General features: G+C 58.5%; 1 protein-coding gene across 5 annotated transcripts in view; it reads right to left on the reverse strand.

The window, feature by feature from the left end:
* Positions 1 to 2,716: 2,716 nt before the first annotated feature.
* The window catches only part of ZDHHC3 (zinc finger DHHC-type palmitoyltransferase 3), a 54,168-nt gene continuing 39,726 nt past the window's right edge, over positions 2,717 to 17,158 (reverse strand). For 3 of the 5 annotated variants that reach the window (XM_032317231.1, XM_032317222.1, XM_032317224.1), the window contains 2 exons: positions 14,395 to 14,525; positions 2,717 to 4,882 (listed from right to left, as the gene is read on the reverse strand). In XM_032317231.1, coding sequence (XP_032173122.1) covers positions 4,625 to 4,882; positions 14,395 to 14,525 — 389 coding nt within the window. In that variant the 3' untranslated portion in view covers positions 2,717 to 4,624. Of the gene's footprint in view, positions 4,883 to 11,679; positions 11,932 to 14,394; positions 14,526 to 17,158 lie in introns of those variants that run through there. The other 2 variants (XM_032317253.1, XM_032317243.1) reach the window with 1 other exon arrangement.

Below are 17,158 nucleotides of genomic sequence, written 5' to 3' on the forward strand. Positions count from 1 at the left end.
GTGTCCCCAGTTACAGTGCATTCCGCCCGTAAATATTTACTGAGCACCTACTATGTAACCTTGTATCACTCACTCATCAAACACCTGCTGTCTGTCTACTGCATCCTGGGAACCCCCCGGGCTCTGGGAACACGTCCCTGCTTTCCTCCACTTGCCTGTTCTAACAGAGGGAGTGGGACCGCAAGCCAACGAGAGTACAAGCCAATTTCAGACAAGGACTCATGCCCCGAAGAGACCAAAGCCCGAGGGTCCCCAGGTGGGAGAGACTGAATCAGCCGGGGTGGGGAAGGCTTCTCTGGAGCCACTCCCCTGCCCCGCCCCAGCCCCGGCAGACCTGAGAGCCCGGGTCCTGGCCGGGAACGAAGCGAGTGCAAAGGCCCCCAGGGAGGGGACGCCAGCCACCCAGTGGTGTCCTCTGAGGACCAGAGACCTGGTCGTTGCTGGGAGGTGGGGGGAGGGTGGGCAGGCTGGAGACGCCCACGGAGGGCCCTACGCGGGCAATAGGAAGGGGGTGGATCTGATTCTAGGAGCAACAAGGAGTCCCCGGAGGTCATGATAGAGCCAAATGAATTTTTTTTTTTTTTTTTTTAAGATTTTAAGTGATCTCCATACCCAAAGTGGGCTTGAACTCACAACCCCGAGATCAAGTCTCATGCTCTACCAACTGAGCTGGCCAGGCACCCCGAACCAATGGTTTTAAAAAGGGCCTCCAAGGGGCACCTGGGTGGCTCAGTCGGTTAAAAGCGTCTGCCTTTGGCTCAGGTCATGATCTCCAGATCCTGGGAGCAAGTCCCGTGTCGGGTTTCCCACTCTGCAGGGAGTCTGCTTCTCCCTCTCCCTCCGACGCCCCAACCATACTCTCTCTTTCAAATAAATAAAACCTTAAAAATTAAAAAATAATTAAAAAGGGGCTCTGAGAGCTGGCAGGGTTGGCCGAGGCGTCACTCAGGGCGGAGGTCACAGGCGCCTTGTAACCTAATCTCAGAAGTGACATCGCAGCACTTTTCCTGCTTTCTTTTCTGGAAATGAGTCCCCAGGCACAGCCCACACTCTAGGAGAGGGGGTTCCACAAGGCAGGAGGCGGCCATCACGGGAGCCCATGTGAGAGGCTGCCCAGCACACCTGAAGAGGAATTAGCTTTGTTCCCTAGGACCTAGAATTGCCCATTAGGATTTTTGCAGGTTTCCTTGGGGCTCAGTGTCTGTCCGCCTTCCCTTCCCCCAATTGCTCTCAAGTCAGCATGGGTCCCGAAGGCACAAGCACGAACAGGCTGGAGCCAGGAGGCGGGACAGGAGGACACCTGCAGCCTGGGGTGTGGGGGGCAGGGTTACGATGGTGTAAGCCAGACCTTTCCCCCTGTCTCTTGTGATCTCTCTGTCAAAAAAATAAATAAAATCTTTTAAAATATTTTATTTATTTATTTGACTGACAGAGATCACAAGTAGGCAGAGAGGCAGGCAGAGAGAGAGGAGGAAGCAGGTTCCCCGCCGAGCAGAGAGCCCAATGCAGGACTCGATCCCAGGACCCTGAGATCATGACCTGAGCCGAAGGCAGAGGCTTCAACCCATTGAACCACCCAGGCGCCCCAGGAGCATTTCAAATAAGGGTGCCCTTTCCTGACCTTTGGAGTAATGACGACACCCCCCAGGGCCCCACTTGAAGCCTCCCACCTTGCCCACCACCTCATGTCACCAGCGCTAGTGGCCCCTATGGGCACAGGACCAGGGGGCTGCATAGGAAATCCCCACCCCCACCCCAAGACGTGTCCCTGGCCTGGAGACACTCTGGCAGGGACGCAGGCTGCCCCAGGGTAAAGGCCGGCCCAGCCTGGGAGGGACAGCTTCCCATGCGCGGCAGTCCTGGGCAGGCGCAGGGGAGGGAGACCCCAAGGCCTGCAGCTCCCCACTCCCTTGAGCAGGGGTCTCTTGCGGGGGGTGGCCTTCCCGGGGGGAGGTTCCTCCTCACGTCCACTGAAAGCCCTGCTTTGTGAACTGAAGCTGTTCCTTCTTGCTCTGCCCTCCAGAGGCTTGCTCCAGTGATCGATATGCTTTTAATTAAACTCCAACTGCTTCAAAAGGACTGCCTGGTCCCCTGTCATTGCTTTTTCTTTCTGAAAACAAGCTTCTTCTGGTATCGTGCTGGGGAACACGTGGGCCCTGGGGGAGCCATCCGCCCTCTGAACTTCCCAGGTCAAGGGCCTCTCTTGACAGGTGGGCCTTCTTCCTTGGGCCCTACTCAGGATGCCGAGGGTGGGGGTTGGGGGGTGGGGGATGGGCTCTTCTCAAAGGCAGTAACCCCAGCCAGACCCACCCTGGCAGAGGCCTGGGTTGAAGGGGAGTTATTCGGTGTGTAACGTGCATGACATTTGGGGGCGATGGCCTGTTTTCTAAAGTCAAAACCCCTCAATACCTGGCCCTCTTGCCCCCAGTGCCCAGCGCCCTGGCATACAGTAGGTGTTCAATAAATGTTCATTGCCTGAAAGGTGAGTTTTCCTTCTGCTAGAAATCACCCCCTGGAGGGATGACCCAAAGAAGTTGGGTGAGTAACTCTCCATCCACAGCTCCTCCCTGTGTGGGATCACTTGTCTCCGGCGTGGGGATTGGAGGAGAGAGACTTTCTCAGAGGTCCCCTCGAGGTGACTAAGAGGAAGGGCTACGCCGCCCAGGGGTCCAGCTGGGTATCTCCTGCTAAAGACAGGAGACTCCAGCCACTGAGGTCAAGCAAAAAGCTTTTTATTCAGAGCATAAGGTGGGGGTTTGCACCCAGCCTCCCCCGCTGTGGCCCTCGTCGTTTTGACAACAGCTGCGATCCTGTCAGTTCGAAGCAAGCACAGTGTTAGGCTGTCGGCAGCTGCCGCGCCTGGAGGGAAGGCCACTGTGTCAGTGGTGACGGGAGGACAGTGAGGACAGGAAGCTCGGGGTTGGGCGGGTCACAGCTCCCACGTGGCCCCGTCTGGGCCCCCCGAACCGGGACTCCTGCTGCCGAGCTCCAGCTCGAGATGAGCTCTGTGGGCAGGGGGCCCGTCTGACCGCGGGTGACAGGCCTCCTGTAGCCATCAGGCACTCGGAGCTGGTTCCGGGGCCGCTGGAATCTCAGCAGCCCTCTGACCACCGGCCTTAAGTCAGTGGAGACCGACGCTGCCCCCGGTGACCAGGGGACCCCCTTCCCTTATTGTAATGGCCACCTCCTTGAGGGCTCCCAGGGTAGCATTGCCTTTCTCCATGGGGTACAGTCTTTGGTATCCAATCGGCTGTGTGCCCCCCACCCCTCAACCCCAGGCTGCCTTCCAGGTTAGGACAACAAAGGACAGGCCTCCGTGATGGGACAATGGCTCTCCCAGAGTGGCTAGTGGGCTTAGCCTTCCCACATGGCAAGGGCATGGCCTTTGGAGCTGACCAGGTCTCTCGGCATCGTCATAAGTAAATAAAGCTGATGCGGACCAGGAAGACAGGCCCGCGGCCTGGGGGCTCTGGAGGTCTGCCATCACCCCTTATGGGATGTCTTCCGAGGGCCCTGCGCCGGGATCAGGACAGGTGACTCTGGGAACACCAGCCCCTCTGAGTAGGTAACCCTGGGCTTCAATCAGGCTCATCCTGACAAAGTGGGGTGGGTGTGTGTGTGTGTGTGTGTGTGTGTCCGTCTGTCTGTCTTCCTGGTTCATCGGTCTGTAGTCTGTGGTCACCACCCATCCCCCTCAGAGAGATGAAATGGACCCTATCTTGTGAGCAGTGGCTTAAAACCCAGGCCCGAGAGATTTCTGGTCAGTTCTGCCCGTGTGGGTTGTGAGACTCTGTCCAGGCGGAGGTCAGTCCCCCTCTCCACAGGGCCTCTCCCCGACCCTGACCGCTGGGTGGCTCCCCGCTGTCCGCCTCCGTGCCGAGTCTAATGTCTGTGGAACGGAATGGGGGCTGAGTGTGGCACTGCTGTCAGGACACAGTTACTGTCCTCGCCCACTTGGGTGCGGCCTGCATGTGTGTGTGTGTGTGTGTGACTAGCCCGGTGCGGGGTCCTCCTCAGACTGAGCCGGACCCGCGCAGCCGCACCCGTCTCCTAGTTTTCACAGGCTCGGGGGAGCCTCTCCGGGGAGCAGCTGGGACGCAGCACCCTTTCCGGGCTGGTCTGCTCGGATGTTGGTGTCCTGCCCCGGGTCCCCAAGGCCAGCCCTGCTCTGTCCTTCCATCCTAACATCGTTCTCAAAAGCCAGGAGCCAGGGCTCCGTCCATCCCCAAAATCAGACAGACATCCCGAGAAAAGCCAAAGGCAAGTTCTTTTCCGCCCCTGCGCTGCTCCGTGCAGAGCTTTCATTGCTGGTGGGGCTGTGGCAGGTGCGGGGGGGCGCCCCGTCTCGGAAGGACACCCAGTCCCACGCCGGGCAGACTCTTCTTGGATGGCCTCCGGGACTCTCTCCTCCTCCTGCTGCCCCCGTCCGCCCCTCACCAAGACCTGGCCCAACTTGGGGAGAGGAGGAGGGTGTACAGGGGATGGCCGTGGCCGCAAGCAGCCTGCAGGGATGGGTGGGGGGGCTGGGGTGCAGGGCGGCGCGTCCCAGCCACGCCGGGGCCACGACGCCCGCGTCCAGGTTGCCAGCGGCTTTCCAGTTTCTGGCCCCCCCGCCACGGCAGCTTCACTCATCTGTCACCTCCACGGAGTCCTCGTCCTTCCTCTCCTCCGACTGCTCCTCTGTGGTCTCCGTGTTGTCTGTTTCGGACAGCGAGGCCGCCTGCCGCACCCAGTCCCTGTCACTGAGAGGCTCTGGGTCGCAGGGTCCGGAGAAGGGGTTGAACCAGTTCAGGGAGAAGTCCCCACCAAAGGTCTCTTTCACTGACTTCCAGCTGCCCCTGCGCTCCCTGGGCTGGTGCTTTCGCTTGAGGCGCTCGATGCCCTGGGGGGACAACGGGATACAGAAGGTCAGCAGGGGTGAGGGGGGCGCGGTAGGGACACAGCCGGACTGGGCCAGGTCAGGGCTGCGAAGCCCTGAGGGCTGGTGGGGCACGGGCAGGGTTGGAGGGAGCGGTGGGGAGCGGCACAGCAAGCGGGGGCCGGGGTCTGCCCAGCCTTGCCAAATCAGGCCAGGCTGCTGCGGGGCCCAGGGCCGAGGACTAACCGCCCCTGAGAACACTAAGAAGACGAGCCCTCCCTGGGCATTTCTGGGCCACGCCCCCCAGCAGGTGCAGCAGACTCGGCATGAAGAAGGGGTGCAGGCAGTCAGGGGAGAGCGCAGGGTACAAACACAGGGGCCACGGAAGCAGACTGTGTGCCCAGCATGCGGGGCGGGCAGCCGAGGGGGGCGCAGGGTCGCTGTGGGGGGGGCCCTGCTCCGGCGGCAGATGTGCCCCTGCTCCCAAGCTGCCCACTCACCTGTCTCTGGGCGTCTCAGCTGCCAGGCCACAGAAAGAGGGTGAGGGGAAAGGGGAGAAGCCCGCAGGAGTGAAAGGCATAGTCAGGTCAGCTCTCCAGACCACAGCCCCCTCCACAAAGGCTTCCAGCCCCACCCGGGCCTCTGCCTTCTTCTGCCTCTGCTGGAAGCCAGAAGCCAGAAGCCAGAAGCCAAGGGTTTGCGAGGCACGGCCACTGCTCATGCACACGACCCATTCCACCTCAGAACGACCTCTGAGGATCTCGTTCTGGGTTCTCTCTTCTTTGCCACACAAGAGCCTCCTGTAACTGGTACGATCCCTTCTGTTATGCAGAAAGAGAAACTGAGGCACACCCACAGACTGAGGCCTGCCCCAACCTCCGGGCCAGTTCCTCTCCAGCACTCTCTCTTCCCACCTCATCTCAGAGATTTAAGTTTCTCGGTTCTTGAAAAAACCTGTCGTTTGACGAAGCTGATCTCAGGGTATCTCCTTGGAAGACACTAGTGACACAGGGCAGACCAGGGATGGAACCGGGCGGGTGTCACCTGAGCCGAATCACAGGTAACATCACCTCCGTGCTTTTCTCGCCCCGAACGCACACTCTTGATCTAATCGTTAGACCGGATACCTGGCCTCTGATCTTCGAGAGGGTCAAAGTCTGACCAACATGCTTCAGAAGCAGACACAGGCGATGGCTGTAGGCCAACGGCACGTGCTAAAGGGGTTGATTTTATGTTGTGTGAATTTCATCTCAATTAAAAAAAAGGGAGGGTGAAGTTCATGAAAGACAAAGACGGAGGATTCACAGATTGGAGCAGATGACACGGATAGGACAAGCGAGGCAACGGGACAGACAAGGGTCTCGGTGGGGCACGTGGAGAAGCCCGAATGAAGCCCGTAGGTCTGTTAAGGGTCTCGCATCCATAGTTTCCCAGGTTTTTGTGTTTGTATTGTGTGTATAGGAAACGGTTCCATGTTGAAAGGCTGACGGAGGCATACGCAGGAGCTCTCTGCGATTTCTGCCACTTTTTTTGTTAAGTTGGAAATTATGTCACAATAACAGGTAAAAAAAAATAATCAGAGACACACAGATGTGAGCAAGAGAGTCTTGAAGACTGAAGGACAACATGACAAGTTGGGAACAGTCGAGACACCCGCTCAGGATGACTGAGTCTGCCATTCTACAAAGTGTAACACAACTCAGCTCCGAGAAACGGTGTTGATACGGTTCTACGTCACCCTGGAAAAACCTGTCCACTGGCGACAAGGCGAGGAAGCCAGGGTAGTTGGACAGGACATCACGGGACCTGCGGGTACCTTTGGGGATGGGGTCAGAGGTGATTTGTACTAATTTCTGTGGACTTCTCGCACGTCTCAAGCTTTCACCAATGAGCGGGTGTTACTGCCATGGTCAGAAGAGAAGAGCTGTTTCAGAAAACAGACCTTGCTGGCAACTCCTGAGGGAGCCTCTCCTAGGTCAAGGGCACCCGATGCTGTTGATGCCCATGGACCGGCCGCTCTCCAGGCCTCCCTGCTGAGCGGAAGCCACCGGGACCACTGGAGACACTTGCTTTGGGGGATGTTGCGTTCTCCTCCCAGGCAATGCTTTGCAGCCTGTCCGGAGAGGCTTCTGAAGCATGATTTCAGGGAAGCTGGGACATCCTCAGGAAGCAGGGCAGGCGACAGAGGGGACACCCAGATTGACTGTGTGCACGCTGGCTCAAAGGCATGATTGTGGGGTCCTCACAACCACCCTGAGTGGAGGTGGCTGTTGGTACCCACAACTTGGCAAGCGGGAAAACAGAAGGGTCTGAGAGGCCACTATGGTGGCCGGAACTTGTTCTGCTGTTTGTTGGAACCCAGGTGAGAACCGGTCTCTGCCTTCTTTCTGCCCAGGGCGTTTTCAGTCCTCCTACGAATGCTCAGTCTACCCGTGCTGATCACCAAGGCAGAGGGAAAAACCGGAGAGGGAGATGAAGCAGAAGAGCCCTCAGGACGACAGTGCTCCATGGCGAGCACTCATCGCGACACGCAGCCTCTTCACCAAACTCGTAAGAACATTCTAGATCAGAGCCCGGCCCGTCCACCAGATGAAGCTCCTGAGCAGGTTAAGTGGACAAACATCCAGGTCAACTCTGAGTCTGGACGAAGACAATATTCCAAACGCAAAGTCCTTCGGCGGGAGGTTTGCGGGGACAATAGTTAATACCCACGGCAGGCCCAAGCGAGCAGAATGGTTGACTCCTGGGGAGGACGGCATGGCCGAGCCAACAGCTCTTGCAAGGGACGGTGTGGCTGGGGGCTTCTGGGCCTCCCTCTGCCACAATGACACATGAGCTGTCATTTGCATGGGAACACACCAGAGTCCCCAGAATGAACGTACCAGGACGAGAGCTCCCGAGGGAGGCAGAGACCCCGAGCATAGGCTTTGTAAGGCCTCCTCTGAGACCCACGGAGCAAGAGCTCATTGTCCCCCCTGCCCCTTCGACTCCCCACATCATCGGAGGGCGAAAGTCAGAGACGCTGCTGCCCATGCCGTGTCCCTCCTCCTTGGACAGCCAGAGAACATTCTCTCTTCATCTGCGTTTCACATCCTTTTACTCGACCCACAGCAGGCAACACTTTTCCGTACAACTGTGCACCACAGCACAGTCTCATGAAATGATACTCTACAACTGTCACGCATTTCTATTAATTAATTAATTAATTTATTTTAAAGGTCACTTCTCACCAACGAGCTGGTCCCATGGATCAGAAGCTGTTGTGACCGTGGTTTGAAGAGCAGAGGTCTGGCAGCGCTAATGTTCATGGAAGCCACGCCGGGTGCCAGATGGCTTTGTCACAGCTACAGTCACGACTTTCATTTGACCCTCGCTATGACCTTGTGATTCAGACGGCCTCCCTGGTTTGACACGTGAGATCACGGAGGCTTAAGTCAGCTACTGTGCCAAGTCACACGTGAAGGAAGTCGCTGAGCAGGGATTTGAACCCGAGTCTGAGGGGGTCCAGAGCCTTGATGCCCGGTCGCCAGGCTGCATAAGGTCAGTAGCAGAGTTTTGGGGCATCCTATGTCCACATGTCGGAGCATGGGGCAAACACCCCTTCCTCCTTAGCTCCTGTGTGTGTGTGGATGGACCCCTGGAGTGACTGACTTGCTGGGGTGCTCACGGAGGTCGTGCCATCGAGAAGTTGTTTTCTGAGGGAGAGGGCAGGGGAACGAAGCCTCCACCTGGGGACACAGCAGACTGGCCTGGGGCTGGCTTCCGTGTCACGGTGGAAGGTGGCTTGTGACTTTCTTGGCTGCTGAGCCCGGATGAGCAAAACTGGTCATTCCAGGCGTGTCACTTTGGTTCTTTGGAGACGAAGTATTCCCGAGAGGAAATGGAGTGACTAACAGGAGATGGGGCACCCGCATTGCTACCCAAACTCACTCAGGGGGCACGAAGTCACCAAGCCTGGGCACAGAGGCAGACATCTGCCCGGAGGGAGCGGCCTTTTGCATGTTCGGCCCGGTTGCTAGAAGCACCGCCTGAAGTCGATGGCTGGGAAGGAGTCACCTAATCCGGCTTGTCATGTCGCCTTCCTTCCTCTTTCCCTTCCACGCTCCAGGGCCCACGCTCTGAAAGACCATGGCTGGCATGGGCTCATTGCCCAGAGGTGTACCCCCAGCACCACCGGAGCCCCTGTGCCAAAGCCAAAAGCCTGGGCCACCCTTGTGCAGAGACACGTCCTCTCTCCTCAGCCGTCTGGGAAGACTGGCGACTGCCGACAACAGCCCCATCCCTGGTCCCTGAGCTCCCCCAAAATGTCTCCCGTTCCAGTGAGAGGGAGCGAGGAAAGCCACAGGGAACCCCGGGGTTTTCCCATCTTCCGAGGGCATTTCCCTCTGGCTGAACAGAGGGAGAACCAAACAGGATGTCTAAAGCAGCCTTGTTCTCGGGGGGACAGGCCTAGGACCCCAGGTTTAAATGATGCATTTCCAGGTTTAAATGATGAATTTCTATGTTTAGGACTCAATAGAAATAAAAAAAAAATCAATACATTTTCAGCACCATCTACTGCCTTCCTCAGACATCCCATGGGGAAAAGAACTAACCTGGATCACTTAAAAAAAGAAAAATGCCTTGAGGATGGGAGTGTTTGGAGGGCATCCCAAATATATAAAATATACCCCCCCCCCATCAGGAGGACCCAAGGGACGGCTTCCTGGGGGCGGGAGCAGGCCAGAGCCTTCGAAACCGCGCTAGTCACTGTACAGCCACACTTCACACGCCTCCGCGAACTGTAAAAAGTGTGTGTTGGGGGGAGCCTGTGGGAAACAAACACTGTCAACTCTATTTAAATACAGCATTAAAACAAAACAAAACACCAAACGGACGCTCCAGACCTCAGCCTTGACTTAGGGCGTCAAGAGCACAGGAGAGGCAAGTCGGGGCTGACTGCCTTGGGGAGGGTCGTGGAGGTCTCTGGTGACATGGGAAGGATGAGGACCAGCTCCTCACAGCGCTGGGACGGTCTGTGGAGGTTTCCAGTGCCTTCCTCCAGCTAGACACCACTTTCTGCTGGGTCTGCAGAAGGAAAACGGGTCCCTCCCTCCCGGGGCCCCAAGCTCCAGCAAACTCTGTGGACTGGAAGGCTTTTCTGTAACTGGGGATTCAGGCAGCAGAGGCCAGCGCGAGGCCGGGGGTGGCTGGGGTAGGCTCGGTCAAGGGCGGGCAGCTAACAGGTTCTTTAAAGACAGCGCAGCGGACGCCTCGGATACCTCGTTCAAGAGGAGGAGCAGAAACAAATAGGCTTTAGGAGCTCCGGAACAGAGGCCCCACGGCAGCCAGCACGGCTCGGCCTGAAGGCAGCGCTGTGAGAGAACACGGCTCAGTGACAACAGGTTTTGGAAAAATTTTATTGCATTTTGTTTCCATGTGGAAGCACGGACAGAAGTGAAAAGAGGCAGCATGTTCCACTGAACGGTTCATGGAAAACCACACGGCGGCTCGATGAGCTTCCTCCCTGTCCCGGACTGGGTTTCGTACACCTTACCCCCGCCACCGCCCCCAGCACAAGCTCAAAAAGGAGGTTTGTGGTGATCACTTACAAAAAACCAAATCCACGTGTACAGAGTCACAGATGGTCAGTCCTCCGACATCTGGGATTGCCGCCCTGGCCGGGCCCTCCCTGTTCCTGGGCCCCCTCAGCTCCCGCCTCTCTTCCGGCTTTCCTCTTGGAAGTGGGATTTCATTCGGGAAGTGCCGGGGGGACGGGGCAAGGCCACTCAGTCCCGCTAGTTCGGGCGGGGGGGGCCCATCTGCTAGCTTTCAGAAATCTGGGGGCCGTGAGGTGACCCCTCACATCCCCGTCAGCCCCCAAGGCAGGGACGGCGGCCTCCCAGGTTAAAATACAGAGAAGATGTGGCTACGTGTGCATTCAGGTGTCCAAGACATCAGAGGGAACCCAATTGAGGGATTTACAAAAGGGGGCGGAGGGGGTTGAGGACAGGACGGCTGTGCGCTGGGGGCGGTGAGCGGTGTCACTCAGCATCAGCGCAGCGCACAGGCCACCAGCGAGCGGGAGGGAGGGAGCGGAGGGGAGGTGGTGCCAAGAGGAAGCAGACCTGACAAAGGAAACCTGAAACCACACCATTTGTTTTCTCCTTTTGACTGTGTAAGGCATTTTGAGCTGGAAAAATGTCTCTCCTTCATACTCTTCCAAATAATCCGCGGGAATATAATTGGTGATTCAGAATACAAATAAGACCCCCTTGATCCCACCCTCCCAAAAGTCACTCTGCACACCCCAAGCCCATGGAGTACAAGGAGGCAAACCGTGTCCACACTGGGGGATGAGGCCGCTGTGCCAAGGGCCTTTCTTAGGGCTCTGGCCCATCCTGCCCGTCTCGGCCACAAAGGGTAAGCATCCGTCTTCGGTGAAAACGTTTTAAGTCCTGTGGGGGCGCCTGCCACCGCCTCCTGGGCAGCGGGAGGTGGGGGGCCCCCTGCCTCTCCTAAGTATCCCCCACCAGGCGTCGGGGCCGGTGGTCCGTCCATGCCCCAGCCCACGGCTCCCTCAGTTAGTAGAGGCGGGCCACCCGGAGACAGCGCCCTCCACGTTAGTCAGGCCAGACAGACAGCAGAGAGGAAACCAGAGGCCAGAGAAGTAATTTAAAAAAAAAAAAAAAAAAAAAAAAAAAAAGAAGAGCAGCTTCGGTCACCAAAAAAATAGAAAGGATGATCTCTTAAAAATAAAAACATGGGGACATTTTTTTTTTCTCTGCAATGCTCAGCCATTTTACTTGAGACATAAAAAAAAAGTTTTAGAGTAGTTGCTCTGCTTTTTTTCGATTTAAACATTCATGAGAACGGAGGGGGCGGTAGTGCTGTGATGTGGTTTGTGTCTGGGTGGCAATGCTGGTCAGGGTCCTTCAGACCACATACTGGTACGGGTCTGCCTTCCCTTGGTCTGGCGTGGCAAAGGGGCTGGCCCAGCCTAGAGAGAAGGGGTGGCCAAAAACGGCTTTCATGTTCATCCATTTTGTTTTTTTAGCCCATCTTCTCTCTTCCTTTTTCAATTGTTCTATTCCCTGAAAACAAGAACAATCATACTTTCAGTCAAGCTCTTTATTGCTGTGGTTTTTGGGGAAGGGCTGTCCATTAGCCTGAGGTGAATGGTGTCAGTGCTCCCTTTTAAAGCCGCAAACCTACCTACATCGTACATTTTCCTTCTCTTTCTCTCATAAAAAGTGTCAAAGGAAAAAAAATTTCATTTTTTGGGGGGGGGTGGTGGGGGTGGGGGTATGTGGGCATGTATTTACAAAGCCCCTCCAGGGAGAGAGGGGCAAAATGAGCAAATCCAGAGGCCGCCGAGCCTGGATTCCCACAGGCGTGTCGGGGTGTCTTGCTAAGTTTGAAGGCGCAACATGTGCGCACGCGGGGCGGTACAGAGGCGCTCTGGGCCTGGCGCTGGGCCTGGCTATGGTCCGGGGATGCTGTGAGGGCTTTGGTGCCAGAAGCCTCAGAGCCGGCAGGGGCTTGTGATCGTGAGAGCCAATGCTGGCCTTTAATTTGGGTACGTTCAAGTTTGACACGACTATGACCACTTTGCAGACAAAAAAAAAAAAGGAACAAATGAAAGGACCCGCTCGGGCGCTGTTAGTCCCCCCAGCCTGGGAGGTCAAGAAGCACCCGGCTCAGCGGGGTGGGCGAGGCCGACCTGAGAAGGTCCAACAGGAGTCAGAGACTGTGGGGGAGGAGAGAAGCCACCACAGAGGAGAAGGAAAGGGATTAGTATAGGTTAGAGGGGCTGCCTGGACAGAGAGCCAGCCCCGGGCATGGCAACGGTCTTCCTAGTGCTTCTCTGGGAAAAAGAGGGCCCAGAAGCCACACTGGTGGGTGCCCAGAGCCTGGGCTGCTCCCCACGCTGGGGCTCACAGGAAAGGAGGCTGGTGAGGAAGCCTGTTCCTGCCTGTTCCCTCCCTTCTCCCTCTTCTGATGGAGCTGGACAATGGGCAGGGCCCGAGGATGTGTCTTTGCTGGGAGAACAGGAGAGACGTGGCCTGGCAGGCGCCTGGCCGGGGGTCTGACTGCCCTGGTGTCTGGGGAGGAGGAGGAACGGGGAGGAGTAGGAGGGCTCAGCCTAACTCAAATCTCTGTTCAGGCCAGGGAGCTGGGAGGGTCCAGGCGGAGGGGAAGACGCGCTTTCTCCAGACGCACCCTTCCTTCTTTGCTTTCCTTTCCAACACAACTCCCTTTAGGAAGGGGCTGGAAGGGGAAGAAGAGCCAGGGCCAAGGGTGTGGGAGCTGTCCTTCTGGCTCCCCCAGACTGCAGGCTGTGTGGGGGCGCCACAGGCAACAGTGGGGGGGGCTGGGAGGGGGGAATGACAGTCACCTTTGGGTTCCCTGTGGGTCTTAGGCAGAGAAGCTGGTCACACTTCCTGCTTGGACACACAGCCGGGTCTATACCATTGGCTACTGTTTTTATAGAAACTCTTATGATGTTATTTCTTCTAGAAGATAAAGGTGCTGAGAGCCCCCCGAAACATTCTAAACCACTGGGAATTCCCACAGATCCAAGAGATGATGTCCCAACAGCAGTGGCAAGGAGTCTGTCTCCCTACGAGCCTCCATCTGATGCGGACTGACCAGCAGCCCCTTTGATGCTGCTACCTGCCACCAGAGGGGAGCTTGGGAAGCCAGGAGGAGTGCCGGGAAGGGCCTGGGACCTCATGCCTCTGCTCCCCACAGGAGCTCAGTGCTGCCCCTTCCTCCTGGGGCCCCTCACCTGGAACCCAGAGCCAAAAAGGAAGAAAGGTCCATGTCACAGCAACAGACTGACCACCTGGAGGCTTTTGGACACTTAGGACAGACAGGTGGCCATGGCACCAGGGGCGTGGGCTCCAGTCCTGCCCCCGCCAGCAGCCTCGAAGTTCCCAGAGAAGGAGCTATGGGGAGGGTGAAGGTAGGGCTGGGGGGGAGGGGGAGGAAATGGACGAGAACCAGAGCAGGACCAAGCGGCAGTACCTAGTGGGCAGGTGAGCGCCAGGGGCCCAGAGCTCGGGGATGCTTGAGGCAGACTCTCCTGACTCTGCCCTTGGGACCTACTCACAGAGTCACCTCCTCCAGGAAGCTGACCCTGCCCACTCCAGCTGGATTCAGGCACCGTTTGTCCATCATCCCCTCCCTAGGGCTGTAGTTCTCAGATGGGAAGCGTGGCCCTGTGCCCAGCAGAGCGCCTGACACAGCAGAGTGTGTCACATGGAGCCATCATGGGAGGACAGAAGGACTTTTGGCAAAGGGCACTTCACCGAGGCTGCTAGGCCCCGTTCCTAGTGTGACTTGCTATGCCCGCCCCAAGGAAAGACTCGTGTGTGTGTGTGTGTGTGTAAGTCCAGAGTTACTGCAAATGGGGGGACGCGGCCGGCACACCTCCCTCCTGGGCCCGGCTGGCTGGGCTCCCAGGTCTGGCCTGCACGCAGCCCTCCCCGCAGCATCCGCCCTGGGACCCCCCAAGCCGCAGAGTGGAGGCGAGGGACAGGCCGCCCGCTTACCGTTTCGTCTGTGCAGATGGAGTGCACCTGCGTCCCGAACATCACGGAGGTGAAGATGAGGAAGAGCAGCCCCTCGAAACACAGCAGGATGAGGAGGATCACTGTCGTCGGTGGCGAGAAGGAGCTGCACTCTGCAAGAAGGGTTGTGTGGGACTTGGGGCTGTTGCCCCCTGCCCGCCGCTCGACGTCCCCAGGGCCCCACTTGGCCTCCGGCCCTGCAGGACCTGGTTCCTCCCACATGTGCCACGTGTCCTTGGCCCTGGCCCCGGCCAGCACCATCCGGCTGCGCCAGCACTCCCTCGGGGAGGCCCTTCTCCACAGGACAGGCCCTTGGGGCTTCCCCTCCTGACACCCCTTCACCCCTGCTCCTTCCCCGGCCAGTGTCTGTGCCCTGCTGCCAAGTACGGTGCCTGCACATGGAAGGACCCAGAAAGGCTGCACCGCATGAAGGCGTGAAGACAGGGAGAGCCCCCTCCCCTCAGAGAGCACAACACAGGCTGCAAGGTGGGGCGGCCTCAGGCTGGTTCTGGTTCAGCCACGAATTTTCTGCACATTCCTGCAGCTCTGTCTGCTTCTGGGGGACAGGAAAGGGCAGATCTGGAGGCACACTCAGGGGTTTTGGGATTCGAAGTCTACGAGGGGGCAGTCTGGCTGCCGGGCCTGGCCCCGAGCTAGGGGTCAAACAAGCCCCTGGGGAACACCCCCCCGCCCCCAGGAGTGGCTGCTTTTGCTCTCCCCACCTCTCTCTGAGCCCAGGCTGCCAGGGTTGTGTGTGTGAGACCTCAGACAAGTCCTTGTCCCCGTCCAGGCCTCCGCCCCCTCCTCACAGGGCAGCGAGGTTTGACCAGATAGGTGCTTCTACTTTCAGCAGCAGCAGAAGCCTCTGTCTGGACCAAGTCTAAATTAGAAGGGCCCACGACGGGAGAGGAAAACTGAGGTGCCGCGGGAGACAGTGGGGGTGGGGGTGCCTGTGGGAATGGGGACGACACTGGGAGACGGGGGGCCCGGCCCGGCTTGTGGTGCATGTTTCTCGCTGCCCCAGGGCCCAGGCCTGCTGCCCTGGCCAGAGGGGTCCAATCTGGGAGGGCAGGCCCGGGCTTTCCTGGGCTTTGGGAACTTGGGGAATCTGGGGCTTCCTTGCTGCTTCCCTCGCGGGACCTTCAGAACCAGCCGGAGACACAGCGCTGCCACCATCCGGGTGGCGGGGGGAGCGACAGCCCATCCAGACGCCTTTATCTCCTCACGCTGCGCTCAGGGCTCAACATCGTCCACAGCGCTGTCCCTTCTGGCTTCTTGGGGGCAGGGCCTGGCTGGGCTGGCCCCCTGGAGGCTCAGGGTGTGGCAGTCGCCTGCCTGGGCGTGGGGCCGGTAGCGGGCAGGATGAGGGTTCCAGTCAGGCAGACACAGCAAGGTGAGGATCCCGAAGCCAACTCCCCACCACGAGCTCTTGCTAAGATGCCCCCACTAATCTTCCGCGGCCCCTGCATCTTTCCCGCGCCGCACCCCGTGGCGTCCCATTTGCTCCTGTCCTGGCTTGCTGTCTGCCTTGCCCACCACACCTCTAGCCCTGGGAGGCCGGGGCTTTGCTCCCTGCTGTACAAGCCGTCTTGGAGCAGAGCCAGACAGCACGGGAGCGTGGGCACACGGCCGGGGCTCTCCGAGCTGTAGTGTTCCCTTTCGCTGGGAGGCGCGGTTGACAAAGCGTGAGTACATCCGCACAGGCTGGCCTGGGCCCAGCATAAGCGCGCAGGGGGTGCCCATGGGATGGGGGTGCCCATGGGATGGAGGCGCCTTGCTCCTTCCTTCCCCACCTCGGCTGCCCCGGGGCTGGCGCGGGAGGCAGAGCCTGGCACCGGCGCCCACTCTCCGTCCTCATCCAGCCACTCGGATCCTTCCCGTCCTGGGCCGGCCCCGGGAGCTACGAATGGAGGTCGGGAGGCAGGAACCCGACCCAGGGAACATAAACGAGCTAACTCCACCCTTCGTTACATCCCAACTCAAAGTGCCCTCATTCCATGGACACCCCTTCCTCTTCTTACACGAGCTGGATGCGAGGCCGCGCGTCCACGGCTGAGGAGTGATGGTGGTCACTGTCGCACTGGGCCAATCTCAGGCTTCTGTGCTGGGGACTGTCCTCCTAGCCTAGCGGCCACAGGCACTACTCCCTCAAGCCTCTTCCCTCAGGAATCTTGACTGAAGACAACCAACTGTCCTCAGGGAGGACCCTAGGCCCTGGGGTCATTGAGGCAGGGCTGGACGAGCCCACTCCAGACTGGGTCTTGAATCACAGCCCTCTTCTTAGACATGTGAGCTTGGGGACTGGCTGAACCCCTATGCGCCCCAGCTGGCTCTCAGCGAGCAGTAATGACACGGCCCCTGACAGCTGCGCTCCAAAGACAGACACTTCTGCCTCATAGGGGGTCCAGAGCATTCTCGTCACTGCCTGAGTCTGTTAACCTGACAGCGGCGGGTGGAGGGAGCGACGGGCTTAGTAAACGTCCCGGTCAGACTGTGTTGCCAAGTTGCCAAGGTCCCATCTGGAGTTGGACTGGATCCCGGGGCCCTAGCAGGGTGTGTGCCCTCGCAGAACTGTCCCCAAGGAACGTGCTGGAGCCCCGCCCATCTCTGCAGAATGGTCCGAATGCAGAAATCCACCAGCCCCTCCTCTTCTTCCCTACTCCCTGCCAGCTTGACCCTCCCCCTGGCTGGCTCCGTCCAGAACTGCCGGAGTCACGAAACCTGGGAAACACAGTGACACCGACTG

This window comes from Mustela erminea, chromosome 1 (assembly GCF_009829155.1).
Source record: "Mustela erminea isolate mMusErm1 chromosome 1, mMusErm1.Pri, whole genome shotgun sequence".
Taxonomy (NCBI): domain Eukaryota; kingdom Metazoa; phylum Chordata; class Mammalia; order Carnivora; family Mustelidae; genus Mustela; species Mustela erminea.